Here is a 20,062-nt window from a genome sequence, read left to right as displayed (position 1 = left end):
TGCATTATAAAAGTTAACTAAATATAATAGTTATAGAGTTAATATGAAATGTCTTTTTAAGAAATTTTGTTTGATAAACAATTTACCATGTTAAAACCAAATTACAGTTTATAAAGAATACATATTATAAAATCAACTTAGATATATAGCAACTTCAATTTAAGTAGCCAAACATATTTATTAAATGTATGGAAGGAAATATAGTGTCATGGATATTTAAAGGTCTGATTTGTAACATCTATGAACTGCTAAAAAAATTAATAAAATTACTTTTTGTTGTTAAAACTTGTTTACCCAACATCCTGGGTATTTGTACATATAAAATATGTAGGCCCATCAATGTTGTCTGGCCCAATTATAAGGGGTATCACTATCTATCTATATATAGAAATTATTGTCATAGTGCATCAGAATACTGTCTTATAAAATTTAATTCTGATATGGTGAAGTGGGGAGTTCCATTTGTCCCTTCTCCATCAAGCAGGTGAGTATACTTTGCATGCATGTTGTAATAAAATAAATGGGTTCCCCTGTTTTCTCATCTCTTTGTTTAATAGCAGTGTTATTCTTTAAAATATATGTTTCAGTGATCCTGAGAGAGACGTTCTTGAATGGGCGCGTAACATTAACAAAGAGTTTGAGGAAGAGCAGGAAAAGATGTTTGAAACACTCATAAAAGATGGGTTTCTTACTGAAGCTGAATGCATGGCTGATCACACCGGGGAGGTAAAGTGGAAATCTAATGTCACAGAAGCGAATATGCGAGGCCAAAATGCTCTGGTAAGTTCAAAACCCAGTTAAATCCACTGCCGTATATAGATCTATATATATCGTGGGTTAATAAGTAGAAAGTTATAATGCAGAATATTCCAATGGAAATATCAAGGACATGTTTTCGTAAAGACCAAAATGCAATAAGGATGGTAGATCTTATTGACGGAAAGGGATATCACTGTCGTATTCTTAGGGCTGGCAGGAATGAGTATGAGAAACATATTGGAGTTGGATGGTACGATTTTGCAAAGTCAAAAAATCTTCAAGTTGGAGATTTCATAGAATTCTCCATGATTCCATTTTCAGATCTGATGTTTGTGTACTTGGGGAAAAAAGTAGCTGATTAGGATGTAAAGATGTTACTTGTAGCTTTAAATTTGTTGTTGATGGTACTTAGATTGTAATCACAGATGGCTGTGTAATAGATTTAAATAATGGCTATCAACATGAATATTTGCCTTTGCTAATATTTTAATTGATGATGTTCTGTAATCATTGATATTATGGCAGCTATCATTCATCGTCATTCTTCAATCCAGCTATACAGATGAAAATAAATTATCAGTATGCAAAGGTGATATCAAATCTTTCATTCATGACAGTTAATAAGTTGTTTAAGTTGTAACCTAATTTTAGGCAAGTGAGCACAAAAGATATACCAATAACAACAGGTCCATAAATATTACAAAAACATATAGACTACACATTTTCAAACACTTCTTTGAATACAACATTTGTTGTGGTGGTCAATGGAAGTTTCTTCTTATCATGGATCAAGATTTTAAGGCCTTTTCTGCTCTTTACTTTTGAAACTGCAACATATAACTGGCCATGGCTGAATACGCTCCTCGGCAAATATATGCCAACATGATCCAAAGACTGACCTTGAGATTTATTAATAGTCATAGCATAGCAGACCATTATAGGAAACTGTCTTCGTGTCATCCTGAATGGCCATGGCGTCTGCGTTGGAGTAATGTCCATTCGTGCAATATAAATGATACCACCAATGTTCTTGCCTGAAATTATTTTAGCTTCGATAACATGATCAGCCAATCTCGTAACAATTAGACGTGTTCCATTGCATAAGCCTTCTGCTTGATCAATATTCCTAAGCAGCATGATTGGAGTATTTACTTTCAATCTGATCCTATGATTAGGAATTCCCGACGTTTTCAATCCGTTCAGAAACTCGGGAGTTAAAACATCGAAACATTCATTGCCATCACCATCATGCGTGTCTACTGAATCAGAGCTTAAGTATTCCTTTTCATCCCCTGAAAATGGAGTAACTTTTTATTATGATCTGTTAAAGATGGAAGTGAAAAATCGTCGGATAAATGTTCACACAAAATTTAATATTACCTGGAAGATTGTCTAATACATAGTGATTTATTTCATCTACTGTCTCAATTGTTCCAGCCAATATTGCCCTTGACTGCAGAAAAGCTACATTATTGAATTTAGCTTCAAAATTTGGATAAGTGTTTTCGAATATAGCTCGAAGGGGATCATCAAAATTAGATATCAAAATATCTGCTGGGATATCAATATCAGCATAGCCATCGTTAGGTTCTGCTAGTTTTCCATCTCCAACTTTTAATATCCAATTTGAAAACCGTTCTAACTCGAATGCTGATGTAGTCGTCCCAGATTGCTGAAGCCTCATGTTTTTTGTAAGTTTCAAAACCTTACAATGATCCCAAATGTATGATGAATTGATAGTTGCATGAATTATATCTGAACGGCTGCCTCTTGGAATAACCGGTAAAATCTGTCTGAAATCCCCACCAAACACAATTACCTTCCCACCAAATATTTTATCAGATGACCTGTTTCCACCCATGATATCTCTCAGTGTTTTATCCAAAGCTTCAAAACAAAATTTGTGACACATGGGAGCTTCATCCCAAATAATCAATTTTGATAGTTTTAGCATTTGACCCCTGTCACTACCCTTGTTAATGTCGCATGTCAAAGATTCAAGTGTGGGAATCGGAATTTTAAATTTAGAATGTGCCGTTCGACCACCGGGGAGCAAAAGGGATGCAATACCTGAAGAGGCAACTGTCAAGCATATTTGTCTTCTTGATCTTATGTAGGAAGCTAATGTTCTCCACATGTATGTTTTGCCTGTACCGCCGTATCCATACAGAAAGAATACGCCTCCGTTCTGGTTATCAACAGCCGTCAAGATTTGTTTGAATACATCTCTTTGTTCATCTGAAATAAAGTCAACATATCATTTAGATGCTTCATATTAGAAATATAAGTTTCTAAGTAATATGAAATTCTTCTGTCTAATTGATTCAAACTACTATTTACACCTATGAGGTTATTATACAGCGTATTAAACTCTTGAAGTTGTCCAGCAGGATCGTAGTTTCTCTCCTCGTAAATTAAATTATTTCCAAGCTCCTCAATTATGTAACCATGTGGTTTTGGCATTCCAGGAAAATCACTTAAACTCTTTCTACTGCGTTGAAGAAGTTTTTCAATTTCAATCAACGTCAGATTGAGAATTTCTTCGTTTGTTAGTCGCAGACCTGTTAATAAAAAGAACAAAGAAATAGTTGGTAAATATTGAAAAATATCTTTGAAATAACTTCAATTAATTATTCTGATCACAATTGAAAATATACTTCTGTTGTTTGCAATCCTTTGCTGAGAATAGAGAATTCCATCAGATAACAGATGTTGAGTTTTACTCCATACATGCTTAGGCCTATTAATGCTACTTGACAATAACATGTGAACAAAAAGTAATCTCAAATAATGTCCAGAACCCCAATGAAATGCTTCTGTTATTGCAGATATGAATTCTCGATCATCCCCAATAAATCCCATAGCAAAACATGCATCGCGGAAAGTATCGTACTTAACATTGTTTACTGTCTTTATTTCATCATAGCTTCTCGGTCCTTTGACATGTGTTAGCATCATCCTTAGATAGTACAACTCCCCAGTAGTTGGAGGAACCCAAATTAGTCTTCCAATTGTGTATCCCTTTTGTCTGGGTTTCCACTCTCTCTTTTTCTTAACGTATACAAACTTTGAAACAAAATTGCAATACGTTAGTTGGCGCGCTTCGTCATATTTCTTGTTTGCTTCAAACCAAGAAGTAAACATCGACTCAGTAACGCTCGGTTTATCAAGGACTTTGGTAAGAGGGCTGACATCAGTATAAAAAACAGAATTTTGCCCCTCACCATGAAAGTGAAGTCTTTCTACAACTGGTTTTCTTCCATGAATGGAAAAACCATAAATTCTCCAAGCAGCTTCACTTGGAGAAACGTACCTACAGTCAATATACTGCTTGATTTCATCAACGGCTTCATGTTGCGAAACAGATCCATCTTCATTCATGACAATTGCAGCAAATATTCTGTCGTATCCTTTGTTGATGTATTTGAACAAATATTTGACGGATGTGCTTTGATTGCACCATTCCATATTAATATGAGCTCTGTACTTCAACAATAACTTTGAATTGTAAGGAACAACAAATCTGTTGTCAATCTCAATTCCATTCTTAGAAACTGTGTGTCCGTTGTCCCTTCGTCTATAAACCGAATATCCATCTTGATCAACGATCGTTTCGTGTCTGAATTCTTTAGGGAAGTATTTAGAACATTTTCCTTCCTTCATACACGTAGAATTACGAAAAGCATTTCCGCAAGGTCCGTGTATCATGTGAGATTTGACCAAGTTATATAACTCTTCGTCAGTGTCTTTGTTTGGTATTTCTGCTGATATGATACGATCAATGTCAGCGGGTGTTGGATACTTGCTCGACGGATGGAGGAAAATTAATATGTGCGCATGGGGCAGACCTCTTTTTTGGAACTCAATTGTGTACATATCTAGAAATATAAAATTAAGATATTGGTTTATAACATGACATTCAAAATGAATAATGAAATTAAATTAATCAAAGTTATAAATTACTTACACGCAAGAACCTTTCCCATGATACTCTTTTTAGTCAAATCGGACAGCAATGAATCAAATTTCAATTTGAAGATTCTTGTTATGAGATCCGGACGATCGGATGCTTTCAGATCTGCAGAACTTAATACGCGCTGTATTTCCGGCCAATTGGGATTACATGTGAATGTAATAAACAAATCAGGAAATCCAACATAACTACAAATTGCCATGCCATCAAAGTATAACTGATCCATAAATCTACGGCTTCCAACATACGACGAAGGTAGGACAACTCTTTTCTCTGTAGCCGCACCACGTGTATGTCCATTTGTCCTAGCATCTGCAAGATGGTCATATTTCCCTACTCGTAGTTTTGACTGATTCTTTCTTAACCATCGAAGTCTCTCAGATTCCATCATTGTAAAACCATCTACCAAAAACTGCTGAAATAACCTCCTTGACCTGAGAATTGTCTGTGCCTCGTTTTTTCTTGACTGAATCCTAAAGGCGAACCACTCTCTGATTGTAAGTCTGTTTCTTTTGGTTGCATCCTCCCATGGAACATCGTCAATTTCCGATACCGTAGTCGTTGTTTCTGCATTACGAACCGTTGTAGATCCTTTATTGCGATGCCGTATGTTTGGTCTGTAACCATCTTCGCCGTAAGGGAAAAGTAAAGGATATTGAAAACCCAAATAAGACGTGTGATATTCATCTATTCTCTGAAGTTGGCCACATTGTTTTTGCATTATAATATCCCTTTTTTCTGCAGTATCAACATCACCAACAATGAGAGCAGCAACTTCTGAAACTGTTGGTTGATTATATATTCTTCCATCATTTTGACGATCAGAAATGAGACGGAGTTTTAGATCTGCCACATTGCCTTCAGAAAGTCTATCCCTTGCCATCTTAAAAGACTGCGCGTGAACATTATGTTCATATAACATTGAAGACAACTTTTCCACTATATTAATATCAACTCCGTCCCTTTTTCTGCAAAACATCCGACGTATAAAGTTCAGATTAGTGAGAATTCAACAACAAAATAATAAACAGTGTTGAAACAAAGATAGCTAAAGTAAAAACCTGAAAATATCAAATCTATTCTGAACTTCATGTTCAGTATCGAATATATAGAGTTGGGCAAAACGGGCCTTTTCACCTGGCAAAGGTAACATGCTACCTATACGATGACATGTTTGACCTTGAATACGATAGTTAGGAGGACCTCTACCATTTTAAATCTGTTGTCCATTTTAGCACCCGGAGAAGTAAATGCAAACATCATATTGTAAAGACGAATTTGTTGTTGGAATATTTTAGATTCACTTTTGTTTTGGTCAAACAACAGGCTCTGCAATACGGGTGGAGGTTGTCTCAACAAAGGTATTTGAACCTTTCCTTCTCCACAACACATTGAGAACTTAGGATTAGCAGAATGTCGAGACTTGTTTTTCCTCTCCATATACCACATATTTGCACCACATTGCTGACACTCACATGATGGGTCACCTAAATCGTAGTATTCTCCTAAACAAAAATGTACAGTTGTCAGGTAAAAATACATAATACATCATGCATTTTTGAAAGAATGAAACATATCAATACAATAAAATACAACCTGATCTGTGAACATCTATTTCTTCAATGTCAGTGTCAAAACCTACGTCATGCTCGTCCATTGAATAGTTAGAAACTGAACTGCAGGCTACAACAACATAGTAAAAATGAGTTCGCAAATATTATGTTATTATATATTGGTGAAATGTAAGAACATTCAATATCGGTTAATAATCCATCACAATAAAGTTACTTACCATCCGAAGAATTGCCGGAACCTTCATCACCTTCACTGTCATCTTGGAAAAGTTCGTTGGTGTTGGAATATGGATTTGGTGTATGGCTTGAAGATGCTGTCGCACCGCTCATAAACTCGTTATCAAATCTCCTTCCGAGGTTAACTCCTAAATTGTTAATGTTCTTTACAGAAACAACTCTTGGGCGTTTTTTTGCTAATGAACTTGGCAATGTATTCAAAGTTGATATACTGTGAGTTTTCTGCTTTGTATTTCGATCAGTTATGGTGGAACTTGGAATATTTGGAGAAATAGAAGATAGTGGGAATCTGAAATGCGAAGATATAGTATCAGCAGGGGGTTGAGTTTGATATGCATTTTCTTTGTTCATTGACGCCAATCGCTTGGCTCTCTTAGCTCTAAGAACACGCTTTCTATGAAGTCTAGCATCAAATTGCCTTTTTCTTCTGATAACATTCATGAAGTGATCATGCTCATCACTTTGTTTCTTTTCCATGATTTTTTACTTTGAAGTTTCAATCATTCTGCAAAATGTGGATGAATATGGAGGCAAGCAGGAAACATATGGACAAAGACTCCCTCCAAACTATTTGCTTATGGAGGGAAATAGCTGAATATGAAAAGTTTATGAGATTTAATATTTTATGCAGTTAAAAATATTGTGACTTAATCATGAAATAAGCAAATAACTAATGCACCAAGCAACCATAATTGCATGAAGCATGCACAATTAAGATAAGAATGTAGTGCAAGTTACTGTTTATATGTTAGGTAGGTATGATGGTTGACATCATGCTGGTGCAGTTTTCAAGAGTCACATTAAAAAACTTGTAAAACACATTTCGTTATGTTTTATTTAAATAATGCGTGCAGTTTTCAAATGAAGTTGATGAATTAAAAAATTTTGCATTATAGGAATCTGTTGAAAAAGCAATTACTGTAAATATCATTGCCAAAATTATGGTTTATTGAGAAGTCAATAATGAACTTATACTGCAAGACATTACTGTAAATATCATTGCCAAAATTATGGTTTATTGAAAAAATACTGTGCAAATCAAAACAATTCTGATATACAATTTATTATTCAAAAATTAATTTTCACTTGCAGGTAAGAAGAAATATCATGTAGGATGGTTAATTCTAACTTTTTTTCCAATTCATATGGATCGTTTGTATAATCGGGCAATATATCACGCACTATTAAACACAAACAACAATTAATATATTTAGCATTGTATAATCGGGCAATATATCATGCAATATTATACACAAACAACAGACAATAAACCATTGCTACAGAGAAATTATAAGAAAACCAAAATGATAATTGATATTTGATATCATATGACAAAATGATAATTGATATTTAATCCATGGATCATAACTCGTGTATCTTGTACCAAAACATTAAAACAACAGTCAAGAAAAGATCACAAAATAACAATAATGATGGAAATTAAAATGGTTCTGGTGGAGTCTTCATGCATCAAATTCAATCTTAACTTTCTTTGCAGGCTTGGTTCCTGAGAGCTGGGTAGTACCATACGCTTGTAATTCAGAATCTACAGCATCAAGATTAACAGGACTTCCTTTGGTTGGAGTATTGGTGACAATTTTATCAGGATCATTTTCTCCATATGCTGACAACGACTCCTGGAAGAAAACAAATTAACAGTAAGTATAAAGAAAATAATGTAATTAACAGGTTAAAGTTCAGTCAACATTAACATACAATGGATTCATCGACACGATCAACAACTGGGTTTTGGTTTAAAGATTTGCTATCTCCCTGCAGATCAGAGATTGAGATGAAGATTAAGATACAAATATTGATAAAAGACATATGTAGATGTTCAAAGTAAAATTTCCATACTTCATCAGTAATATAATCTTTCTCAATTTCCTTTACAAACTCTTCATCATAAGAAAGTTTCCAAACAGATGCTTGGCCAAATGTTGGCTGAACTTTAGCCCTAAACGCCATCTTTTTACCAAGTAGCATGTCAAGTTCATCTGGATATATCATTGGGTCGTCGTCACCTTCCTACACATTAAATTTAATGTAAGTACTTCATTTTTATACAAATAAATATTAAAATAGGTAATGAATTAAAATGAACCTCAAGCATTGCTTTATAAATACTATCAGCAGACTTTCCAATAATGTCGGCACAGTCAGTGTCCCAAAACACAAAGCGAAATTTGGAATCACCATCAACTACATATATGTCAACTCGATACCTTTTTACATAAATGCATAGGAAAATACAATTAGAACACTACAAATATTGAAACATGGCAAATGAATTAATCTGATTAAAAATTGAAATATATAGACCTTGGTATGGCATGTTCTACATTCTGTCCACATGAACATTTGTATGGATTGTTCACTTCAGATGCCTTTAAAGAACATTTAGTACACCCATAATAAAACCAACCGTGTTTTGAGACAAAAAACCTTTGAGTTGTTCCAACAGTAACGCATAACATGTCCTAAGATACAATAAGTTGAATATAAAAAAATGCAACACTGTAACAAAAATCATCTGTATAAAATAATATTGATCTTACTATTTGTAATTTTTCATAACCATGTACCTGTTTCACCTTGCAAAGTTCACTGAGAGATATACACTTGGCCTTATGAACGAAACTTTCGACTGGGGTGAATTGAGAGGCACCAGACCAAAGAGACGTTCCCTTCGAGGACTGCGAAGGCTTTTCAGTCTGCTCATTTGACGGTAACCTGAAAAATTGAACCAAAAATGAATGTAAATGATGATAAATTTCAAAGGAGCTTATTATACTTTAAGAATATAACAATTTGTGTATACTTTGATAAATACTCAGTTATCTCTGGAATGTCTTCGTTAATAAGCAACTTAGATCCACTCCATCCATTTGAGACTGAAATAGACCAAAATTAGAGTATCAAATTTATTACAGAGAGATATCACATTTGAATAATAGGAGATTATTGATACAAACCTTGTGATTCCTTTATCATTGCATGAGTTAGTATTATTACAATAGCACCACTGTTTTTTTCGTCGTGGTAGAAGTCCAAAAATTTTGTTCCGTAGCTCTCCCATAATGTGCAGTTAACAATGACTCCTCTGCAGAAATAAACATAAAAAGATCAATAAGATAATCATGATGGCACACAGTTGTAATATTTGAATTCAGATAATTTACTTCAAGTCTTTAAGACTCAGTGAAACAAATGACTTTTTTCCAGAATTGTTGTATTGAAAATTGTTGATTTCCTGAACCACACCAATGATATCTACAAAACAGATTGAAAGAGTAAGTTAAAATCAACTTCTGTAATAATAAACAAAATTGTAGTATGAAGAAATCAGATGACCTAATATATTTACCTTCAAGTCGGTTCATCTCACAATTTCCTCCAAGAATATCAGTAAAGTCTTTGAAAAAAAATCTTTTGGGAGGAAGGTTCTGAATATCAACTTCCTTGACAGTTGTACCACCAATAAACACAAACTTCTTGTCGTGATCACAAAGCTTCCACTGAAAATCGTTTTCATAAACAGTTCCATTGTTGATTATGCAAGACATGTTTTCGCGTATTCGTGCTTTCTATTTTGGTGTGTGGTCAGAACGAATCAAAACTTGTATCCTATCACCCTGATGATGACAAACAACAACAATATCATAACTGAAAAATATAATAAGCTAATAAACGATTTGAGAGAATACGAAGCATTACCGATACGTCCATTATAACCATCTCCAGATGCTCCTTACCCTTGCTGTTGATAACACTCCAAAAATCAACAACTCGAACGGCCAATCTCCATGTTTCTTTTGAATCGTTGACATCCTTAATGGGGGAAAACTTTCGGCTCATATTCTGTTGAGAAAAGAAGTGGAAGTAACAGAAAAATATCAGTAAGGTTGAATGGAGAAAAAAAAATGGAAATGGGGAAGGTGAAGAAAAACCCTACCGCTCCACTGTTGTTTGAAAAAAGGGAATAGGGAGATGGAACAGTTTACACATGCAGTGGTTTGAGTTGATACGAAAATATATAGACATAGGGAGAAATAATGAAAAGGTAGGCTTTATTTAATATGTATGTTCCAATGCAATAAAATTATAGAATGTAGTGCAGGTTTTTACATATTCCAATAATGAACTTTTGTATTAAATAAACTCTTGGAATGTAATCATTATTAAATGTAAAATTACGCTCAGGGGTATGCAAAACCATGTTTAATTGTTTGTCATTAGGGTAATTAAGGCAAAATGGTGGTAATTCATTTTTATATATTAAAATAGATAGAACAATTGGTTGATGTTTTTAATGCATTTTACACTATAGGTAACCTTACCCAACTTTTTGAGTTGGGTAAATAAGAATTCACCATTTTCTTATTCTATTCCATGATTCAAAGAAATATTCTTTGGAATTTTGATTTTTTTTCTCGCACCTTCTTTTAATTCCATTATGTAAAACTAATAACAAAACCCGTGCGGATGCAGGGTTCTGCTCTGGTAGGTGTGTTTATTTATATGATATATTTATTTTAAATAGAAGATTTAAAAAAAATATTTAAATCAATAATAAATAAAAAATATAAAAATATTTAGATTAATATTATATTTTTTACTAAATAACTTACCTTTGAGGGCAATGGCTTTGCCAAATATGTCTCAAAAATAAATTTATAACAAATGAAATAAATAAAAAAAGAACTACTAAAAAAACATTGAAATAAAAAATACAACTATATGAAGAAGATAATGTGTTTTTTAATAGATCTGATTTTTTTATTTATTTTAGAATATTTGTTTATGAATGAATATTGAGGTTTTGATTTGAAAATGTGTAATAATTTTTTATTTGGAAACATGTATTAAAGAGTGAATATTGAATATTGTGATTATGTTGTTGTTATTGTCTACTATATCTTAGAAATATGTCAATCTTCTTTATCATGGAGACTTTTTTTTTTAGCAAAAAAGGATTATATATTAATAATCAAAAAAAAGAAAACAAGAGACACAAGAGGGGACCAAGCCAAAATCTCTCAAGAACAAAGCCTAAGCTTAGGAGTTCCCGCCTTGTCTAACAAGTAATCCGGTAAAATATCCTTATGTACAAAATTGAACCAAGAGAAAGTTTTACTCTTTAAGCCGATATTAGTTAATATGTCCGCACAAAAATTGGCTTCACGGAAGATATGAGAGATCCTAAAATCTATGTCAAACGTATGCTTCCAACAATTAAGCCAACGAGTTTTAATAGACCACGACACTAAGGAAGGGTTGGAGAAGGCTTTAACTACTATAAGGCTATTCGTTTCAATCCAAAGCTTCGACCAACGCATCTCATTGGCTTTCTCAATGGCCACAATGTCTGCCATGAATTCAGTTGTAAGAGGAGAACCTTTCCCAAGGAAAACACAAAAACTAATGATGTGATTAGCATGGTTATCTCTGAATATACCTCCACTGGCAGCAAGAGGTGGAATGCCAACAGCCGCCCCATCTATGTTGCACTTGATCCACCCAGTAGCAGGAGGACACTAGATGAAATCAATGCACGATCTAGGCAAACGAGGCTGAATGTTGGCATCAAAATTCTTAAGGACAGAAAAACTTTGAACTGAGTTATCAACTTTCTTATAAGTGAGCTTTCCAACAAGCTTAGCTCTTGCCATGACCATAGTGATGCAGCTCTTCTAATTCATCGAATTTCCTTCAAACCTTGTTAAATTTCGAGCATTCTAAATCTGGTAGATGATGCACACAATACTGGCCTTGATCACTACCATGGCTTGTGGATTCCAAATCCCCTTCAGCACCTACAAGCAATCAACCACAAAGTTAATCTCCAAATGAGCTTGAATTTTGTTACTGAATCATCTCCAAATATTTACTGCAAAACTACATTCAAAAAAGAGGTGATTAGTATTTTCCACATGACAATAACAAAGAGAGCACATTGAGGGAAAAGGGAAGCCTCTTAAGTTGAGATTCTCATCAGTTGGTACTTTGTTGTGCATAATTCTCCAAACCAACATTGAATGTGTTGGGGCTGACTCCAAATCCCAGGGAAACATAGACCAAATATTTGACACATTGGTTTTCTTGATCACTTTGTAATCAGCTTTAATGGATAAAATTCCATTTTCTGCCTTCTTCCAAGCAAGGGTGTCTTCAAAAGCTAGCTCAAAAACATAGAAAGGCCTTATAGTTTCCCAAAGAGTGGGCATTGCAGTCTGAATATTCTTGTGAATGGACCATTCATTGAGCTTCCAGCAATCAGCTACACTAGATTTTAGGTTGGCATGGAATTTTTTTGGAATCTTATACTTAAAAGCCAAAACCTCTCCAGTCCAATTATCAAGCCAGAAGTTTATCTCTTTGCTATTTCCAATGATCCATCTACTATTATCAAGGACAGTGTTATGCCACTCTTTTAGACCTTTCTAAAGAGATGACTTAATATTGTAATTTAGAGCCTTTCCATTTCTAAAAACTCTGGCTGATAAAAGAACTGCCCAGGGTTGATTTCTGTTTAAAAGTTGCCAGCAAAGAAATAGGTTTGTGGCTTTATAGTAATGTTTGAGGGAAATAAGACCAAGACCTCCTTCATCAGTTTTAGTACAACATTTTCTCCAAGCAACAGTCACCAACTTCCTTTTCTCAATGTTTCCACTCCATATGAAGTTCTTAGTCCAAGTGTTTATGCTCTTGATAATGCTAGCTGGCCAGACATAGATGGTAATGTTGTGAACCATCATACTTTGTATCACAGTTTTAACAAGGAGAACTCTTCCTGCCATAGATAAAAGGTTAGCCTTCCAACTTGCTAATTTTAATTTGATTCTACCTGCAAGAGCATGAAAATGAATGGTGTAGCAACCTGCCCTAAAAATAAAAGATTAGAGTCGCCACCTATTCTACCAAGGCGAATAGGAAACCTTATAAATTAAGAGATTCAGGATAAAATACTATATTCAGGTCGAGGGAAAGTGTTAGGCACCCTCAACCCTTTCCTAAGGTTTACACTATAAGGTTAGGTTTATGGCTAACATAAAGAAAAGTAACATACAGTTAATAGGGTAAATGGAAAATTATTAAGATTAAAGGTTTATGATTTAGTAAATAAAATCGGGAAAAAAATGAGATTAGTGGGGAAGGGGACTCGCCTTGTTGCCAAGTGCCTATGTATCTCCTTATGGAGAATCAGAGTCAACGTAGTTCGGGGAAGGGTTGTACGCCCTTAGGATTAGAATTTGATTTGATATGGTTTGAAGGCTTTTTGAATGGCCGTTCGTAGTTTTGAATAAGGATGAAAATCCGTAGTTTGATTTGAGGTGTTTTGAATGTTTTAGATTTGGGAAGTGTTTTAGGATTGGGCGTACAACCCTGATTTTAGTATGTACTATTAACCGCAATGATCAATAGAGTTGATCACCATAGTTAAAAGATTAGTAGTTGTATCGTTACCAATTTTATTTGATGGATATAATTATCACTGATAACGAATAAAAGTATTTTTTTAGGGATTTTAATAACTTAATTTGTATCATTATTCCTCGTAATCGATTGATTCGATTAAAAATAATAATGAATTTAAATGGGAAGATAGGCTAATCATCGCAACCAATAAAAATGGTTGAAACCCTTTAGCCAAATAAAACTTATTATTTTAATTAAATAAATACTCAATAAATCAATTATTGCCCATCACGATTAATGGATTTAATCGGAACGAATCAACAAATTAAAATTTAATGTTTATAATATATATTAATTTATTTAAAAATAATAATTCATTATTATATAAATAAACATTAAAAGTGATTTAAGAAAATATTTTAAACAATTAAAATAAAATAAGAATATTGGTGGTTTTTATTTAGTGTGGTAGATCTGAAGGCTTATGGTATGGGGATCAAATTCTGGGCATTGGATCTAAGTTAGTGGTGAGTTAAAGGTTCAGATCTGAGGGACTATGGTGGACCCTGAGGCTATAGGCGCATGGGATCAGGTGGGAATTTGTTGAAAAAAATATATAAAGGGCCATGGATCGAACCCTGACCCCAAAGGCGAACACACGCGCCCCCCACCATTCCAGCTATGCAAATCATTCGTTTAAATGATGCCAACAATGTATTATATTTAATATTAAAAGAGGCATATGGAAACAGGCGCGAAGATTCAAATAAACCAGTCACGTTCTGACACCTCATCGTCTTCCCCAATGAACCTGCAAAAAACTGCAAATATTTGCTATGGTTTTGCTACAATTACGTCTGTAGCGTTTGTACCTGAAAAATAGCGAATAGAGCATAGATGGGCACAAATGTTTCGAACCTATCCTATTCTTTTCTCTAGGCCATGCGAACACGATGGTACCTTTAATCGTCCCTAATTTTACCTCTAACAAAAACCCCCAATTTAAAACCTATAAACCTGTAACTCGGTGAACTGACTTTTACTTTTTTAAGCAAGCAAAGTTGCGGTAAGCATGAGTCGCCACCGACTTTTATTTTGTCCAAAAACTCGGAAGGGCAAAAAGAACATAAAAAGACCCTTTTTAAAAGAAACGGGCTCGGGGGGTAGATTATGGAAAGGGAAGGTGTAAGTACCCTTTTCATCCGTAGTTGTCTACGGGCTCTTAATTTACTTAGCTCATGTTTGTTTTGTTTGATTTGAGTTGAAAAGGGACATAAGGACTTTAGCGTAAATGCGTAGCCTTAGTCTTTGAAAGAGTATTAGAAAAGATGTTTTTTAATCGAGCTAGGCATATTAAGAGCACTACCCTAATTTAGTCTTTTTCTATGCTTTTTATTCTTTTAAGAAAGGGATAGGGCTATCCTTACCATTTAGGGTAGGTAGTCCTATTGATTAGACGTATTCGGGACAATCGAAGGGTCATCGAGGTTGTTGAAAGCAACAGGTAGAGGTACCTTTAGCAAGTTCGAAGGGACAAATCATCTCTTTTTCGTAGGCAGCAATCGAGGGACTAAATCATGTATTCGTAGGCAACGATTCGAGGGTCATCGAGGGACCATGATCTTTGATGATTTTAATCGAGGGACTTTTGCTATCGGTACCTCTATATTCGAGGGACACGACCATTTATTCGTAAGGAAACCAAGAGGGGCGTACCCTAGAGGTGAGTGTGTGAACAAGTATGAAAGGAGTGTGTTGATTTAAATATTTATCTTGAATTAGTGAGCTAACGTTCAATTATTAGTCTTTCCATACAATCCTAATTACTACCAGTTAATATGTTTACAGGAAATAAATTGCGGAAAAGTAAAGGTTCTTACACTATTACATCGCTTTGGGGGAGGGGATTACAATACAAACCTAGCGGGAATGCGGAAAGTAAAAAAAAATAGTATGAAAAAAAAATTAAAGAGAAAGCTTGTAAGTGTCCATAGAATAGTCCAATAGCTTCAAGCATAGTACCTCACAATAAACACAAAATTGTTAGTAACGACATTAAAAAAAAAAGCCAAAAAATTATGAACAATTATTGATAAAAAAATTAACTAAAAGAAAATCTAGATAAAAAAAAACTATGTTAAATTCTAGAAAGAAAACTAAAAATTTAATTAAAAAATATATTTTTGAATTTTTAATATTTAATAGAAGAAACTAATTAAAACATTTTGTGTTTTTAAGTTAAAGACAAATATTTAAAGGAAACTATATAAAATTAAACAATCAAATAAAATGATGGGTTAGAAACAGTAAAATGGAGGTGCAAAGAAGAGACTAGGCCCTGAAGCCCAATCTGGAAGGCCCAACATGAAACATAAGCTCTCATAAGAGAGGGGTGTGCGGATCACATAAGGTGTTGAGTAGGAGAATTCAGTTGGGCTTAAACCAAAGCCGGCCCACACCAATTATAACTAGCAAGGGGAGGTACATTTAACATAAGGGTGTAGCAAGGGAAAGTGGATCGGGCCACTTGAGCTTTAAGCCCAAAAAACTCTAAATCACAAAGAAGAATTCGGCCCCTCTTCAATTCTCGTTCTCCCCTTGTTCTTTCTCAATGTTGCCATCTCTCCCTCTTTCTTAAACTCAGCTCAACCTTCCTCTCAAATTCTGTTTTTAGCACAACAACAAATATAATCCTATATGCTCAAATCTTGGGGATAAACAACAGTAACATAGAACAACAAAATCAAAACCATATTCGATTCAACAGTCAAAAAATAAACAACGCAAGAAAGAACGTAATCAAACACACGTATTCGTAATCAAATCGTAAACCATAAACGAAATGAAAAGAATCAAGAAGTTGAACATGAGTTAAAAATTCGATGATGTTGCTTACTTTGTTTTCGCCGAAGTCGAGTTGATGTGTCCGATTTGACGGCAACGCGGAGTCGTACCATTTGCTCCAGCGTGAATCAGAGGTGTCCGTTGTTTCTGATCAGATTCGCGGCGGCAGTGATGATGATTTGACGTTCGTCAGCTACTACGCCTTGATGACAGGAGGAATCAAAGTGTTGGAGATGATTTGATGAAGTTGGTCGCGTTGATGCTGCCCCGGATCGAGTGTTGTTGGAGCGATTGTATGCTGCTGTAAATCGAAGTTGTGTCGGTGTTGAGTTGCGTTCAATTGCCTTTGTTTGTCATCTGTGTGTTTTGTTACCGTCTGTCCTCCCCTTCCACTTCTTGGATCTGATTTTCATACCTGCAGGTTATTAGAACAATAAAAGGAAAATAGTGTTAGTAATGTGATTCCAAATTGATATACAGGTTGTTGTTAATATGATGATGATAATAGGATGGAGATTGGTTTATGTTTGTGTTATTTGGTGGTGAATTTGATAGTTTGTGGTGGTGGAGCTTGTATGATGCGTCGGAGGGATTGTTCTGTTGTTGTAGATCAGAGACGAGGTGTAGGGCGGAGGTTCAGGCGGTAGCGCTCGGAAGCTTGGCCGGAAAGATCCTTCGAATTTACGGGGTTCTGATTCGTGCTCACTTCACCATTCTTTTCTAATTCTCTCCAATTCCTATTCACAGAAAGAAAAATAAAAATACACAAAAAAACATATATTGTTCATGGTCTATAGTTTTTGGAATTTGGTTTGTTAGTAGTTTCTAGAAAAAATTACTTTGTTGTTTTTATTGGTGATGGTGATAATAGGAAATGTATGATAGTGAAAAAAGGTTAAAAATATGGTTGGATAGAAATTGTGTATGTGAGATAGTGTTTGGTTTCTGTGAATGAATTGGCCTTTTGGATCAAGGTTTTTTTTTGGTATGAAAGTGAAATGTGTGAGGGAGAAAATCAGGATTAGGAAGCTCTGTACGTGAGAAAAAGGTTGGTCCTTAGGGTTAATTGTTAGTTCCTTATTTATATTGATTTTTAGGTTAAAATAAAAAAGGAATTAATCAACCTATTAACTAATATAATCAATCATTTAAATCAAGTTTGATTTGATTTTAAATGTTGATATATTTATTTAATTAAGAAGATTTTTCCTAAAAGTAAAAACTATCCTAAAATGCAACATTAAAAAAAAGAAAATAAATATTTTTATTATTTTTTATTTTTTATGATTTTTTGACATTTTTTATGAATAAAATGGAGTAAGTGAAAAAAAATTATATATTTTAAAAAATAATAAATAAATAAATACGAAAATAACATTAAAATATATTAAAAAAACTTATTTTTTATGATTTTTAGTAATAAATGAAAATCAAATTAAAAGTAAGGTTAGTAACAAATAAAAGGAAGAATGTCAGTAAGTGAGATTCGAACTCGGGACCTCTCGTTTTTGTACCTTTTACCCTCAAATTCTTACCAACTATGCTATGTCACTTATTCGAAATAAAATGACATTTGCAAATATATAAGGGTGAATTTTGGGGTACAACAGCCACCCCTGTTCAATCTTCTTAAACCTGAAGAGGTAGATTGGTATGTTTGCCTATCGTGATCTGAAGGTAGAAGATGATTGAACACTTAAGTGCCCTAAAATTTGCACTCGCTGGTGCAGGAAGCAGTGTCATTGGAGATGGGCTTAAAGATGCCACCCAGATGTTGACAGAGTGTTGTCGGAGATGGGCTTAAAGATGCCATCCAAAGTAGATACTTCTTCCGAATGTCTGTCTGAAGCACATGCTTTTCAGAATGAATCATATGCTTTGATCGTATCTGATGGATAGTAATTTTCAGAATGAGCCGTACGCTAGACTGTATCTGAAGGAGAGATTTATCATAATAGAATAAAGTCTTACAGAAGCAGGTCTTAAAGAAGACTGTTCTTTAAACAAAGCTCGGGAAGAAATGTCTCAAAGGAGACTATGCTTTAAACAAAGCTTGGGAGAAAATTTCTTAAAGAAGAATACCTAAAAAGGTTCCTAGAAGGGATCAGACATGTCTTAAAGAAGACTACCTAGAAAGGTTAGAGATGTGTCTTAAAGAAGACTACCTAAAAAGGTTCCTAGAAATGATAGAGATGTCTTAAAGAAGACTACCTAAAAAGGCTCTTGGAAAAGGAGGATAAATGTCTTAGAGAAGATTAACCTAGAAAGGCTCCTAGAAAGGATATGATACGTGATCGGTCACCATTTCTAGTTAATTTCGTCATAAATTCGGCATAAGATCGTCATACTTGGTAACACTTTGTGGTTGTTTTCAAGAGTTTTTCGTTGATTCCTTTAATATTAGTTAATTGCTTGCATTATGTTTTTGTGCCCTTTATCATGTCTTTTTAGATGCTTTTGATCTCTCTACTTGGTGGTTGTAGGTTAATTCTGGATCAGATGGAAATTGCACAAGTGTTGGTGTAAAAGAAGCTGAAAATCGTGACATGCGTGTAGTATTTTGATCATAACTGGAGCTTCGTAACTCGGAATGACGCGGTTCTGGTGGCAAAATTTTGCTAACGAAAAGGGCTACAACTTTGATGTTGACGTCAAAGCCAAAAAAAGCAGAGACGGACACGGTCAGACCGTGTCAAGTGACACGGCCGTGTCATCCTGTGCGGACAGAATTTCTGAATTTTGATGTTTTTACAATTTTAAAGACCCAGGGGCAATTTTGGTATTATGGCTGGGATCTGAAAACCTAGAGAAGTTAAAAGTGATTTGAGAGACAAGGAGAAGGCACTTTTTGGTGAGGAGAAGACACTATTGAAGATTGGAGAAAATAAGGGTTTGGGAGAGAAGAAGGTTTTCAAGAACGGAAGCGATTGAAGATCAACTTTCATCTCAATTATTGTAATGTCTCTATTTTATATTTTGTTTTCTTTGAACAATATGAGTAACTAAACCCTAATTCTAGGGGTGTCCCTGATTGGATTATGTAATGATTTTGAATTCTTGAGTTCATCAATAGATTTATTTTCTTATTTAATTTAATTGTACAAGGTTTTTATGCTTTCTTTGTCGGACCAACAAGAATGATTTACGGTTAACAACCAGCTGGACAGCGGTTGTTAATGTTTTTGTACGATTAGACTATAGTAGATATCACCTAGGACTAGGGATAACCTATAGTTACCGATTAACTCTTGATAAC

General features: G+C 34.4%; 1 protein-coding gene and 1 pseudogene across 1 annotated transcript; both read right to left on the bottom strand.

Annotated features, from left to right (window-relative positions):
• Positions 1–1,473: 1,473 nt before the first annotated feature.
• LOC131604690 (uncharacterized) lies at positions 1,474–7,020 on the bottom strand (annotated as a pseudogene).
• An 872-nt stretch (positions 7,021–7,892) lies between these two features.
• LOC131606642 (uncharacterized) lies at positions 7,893–10,596 on the bottom strand. The gene is made up of 12 exons (XM_058878825.1): positions 10,499–10,596; positions 10,261–10,404; positions 9,911–10,178; positions 9,726–9,816; positions 9,519–9,646; positions 9,365–9,437; positions 9,129–9,276; positions 8,866–9,023; positions 8,648–8,768; positions 8,401–8,571; positions 8,260–8,316; positions 7,893–8,180 (listed from the first exon to the last, which is right to left on the bottom strand). Exons 3-12 carry the CDS (start codon positions 10,107–10,109, stop codon positions 8,007–8,009), a joined length of 1,320 nt encoding a protein of 439 aa, XP_058734808.1. The 5' UTR covers positions 10,110–10,178; positions 10,261–10,404; positions 10,499–10,596; the 3' UTR covers positions 7,893–8,006.
• Positions 10,597–20,062: the final 9,466 nt, after the last annotated feature.

Source organism: Vicia villosa, linkage group LG5, assembly GCF_029867415.1.
Source record: "Vicia villosa cultivar HV-30 ecotype Madison, WI linkage group LG5, Vvil1.0, whole genome shotgun sequence".
In the NCBI taxonomy this organism is placed as follows: domain Eukaryota; kingdom Viridiplantae; phylum Streptophyta; class Magnoliopsida; order Fabales; family Fabaceae; genus Vicia; species Vicia villosa.
Note: the sequence above shows the minus strand (reverse complement) of the source record. Positions and strands in the feature narration are given on the sequence as shown.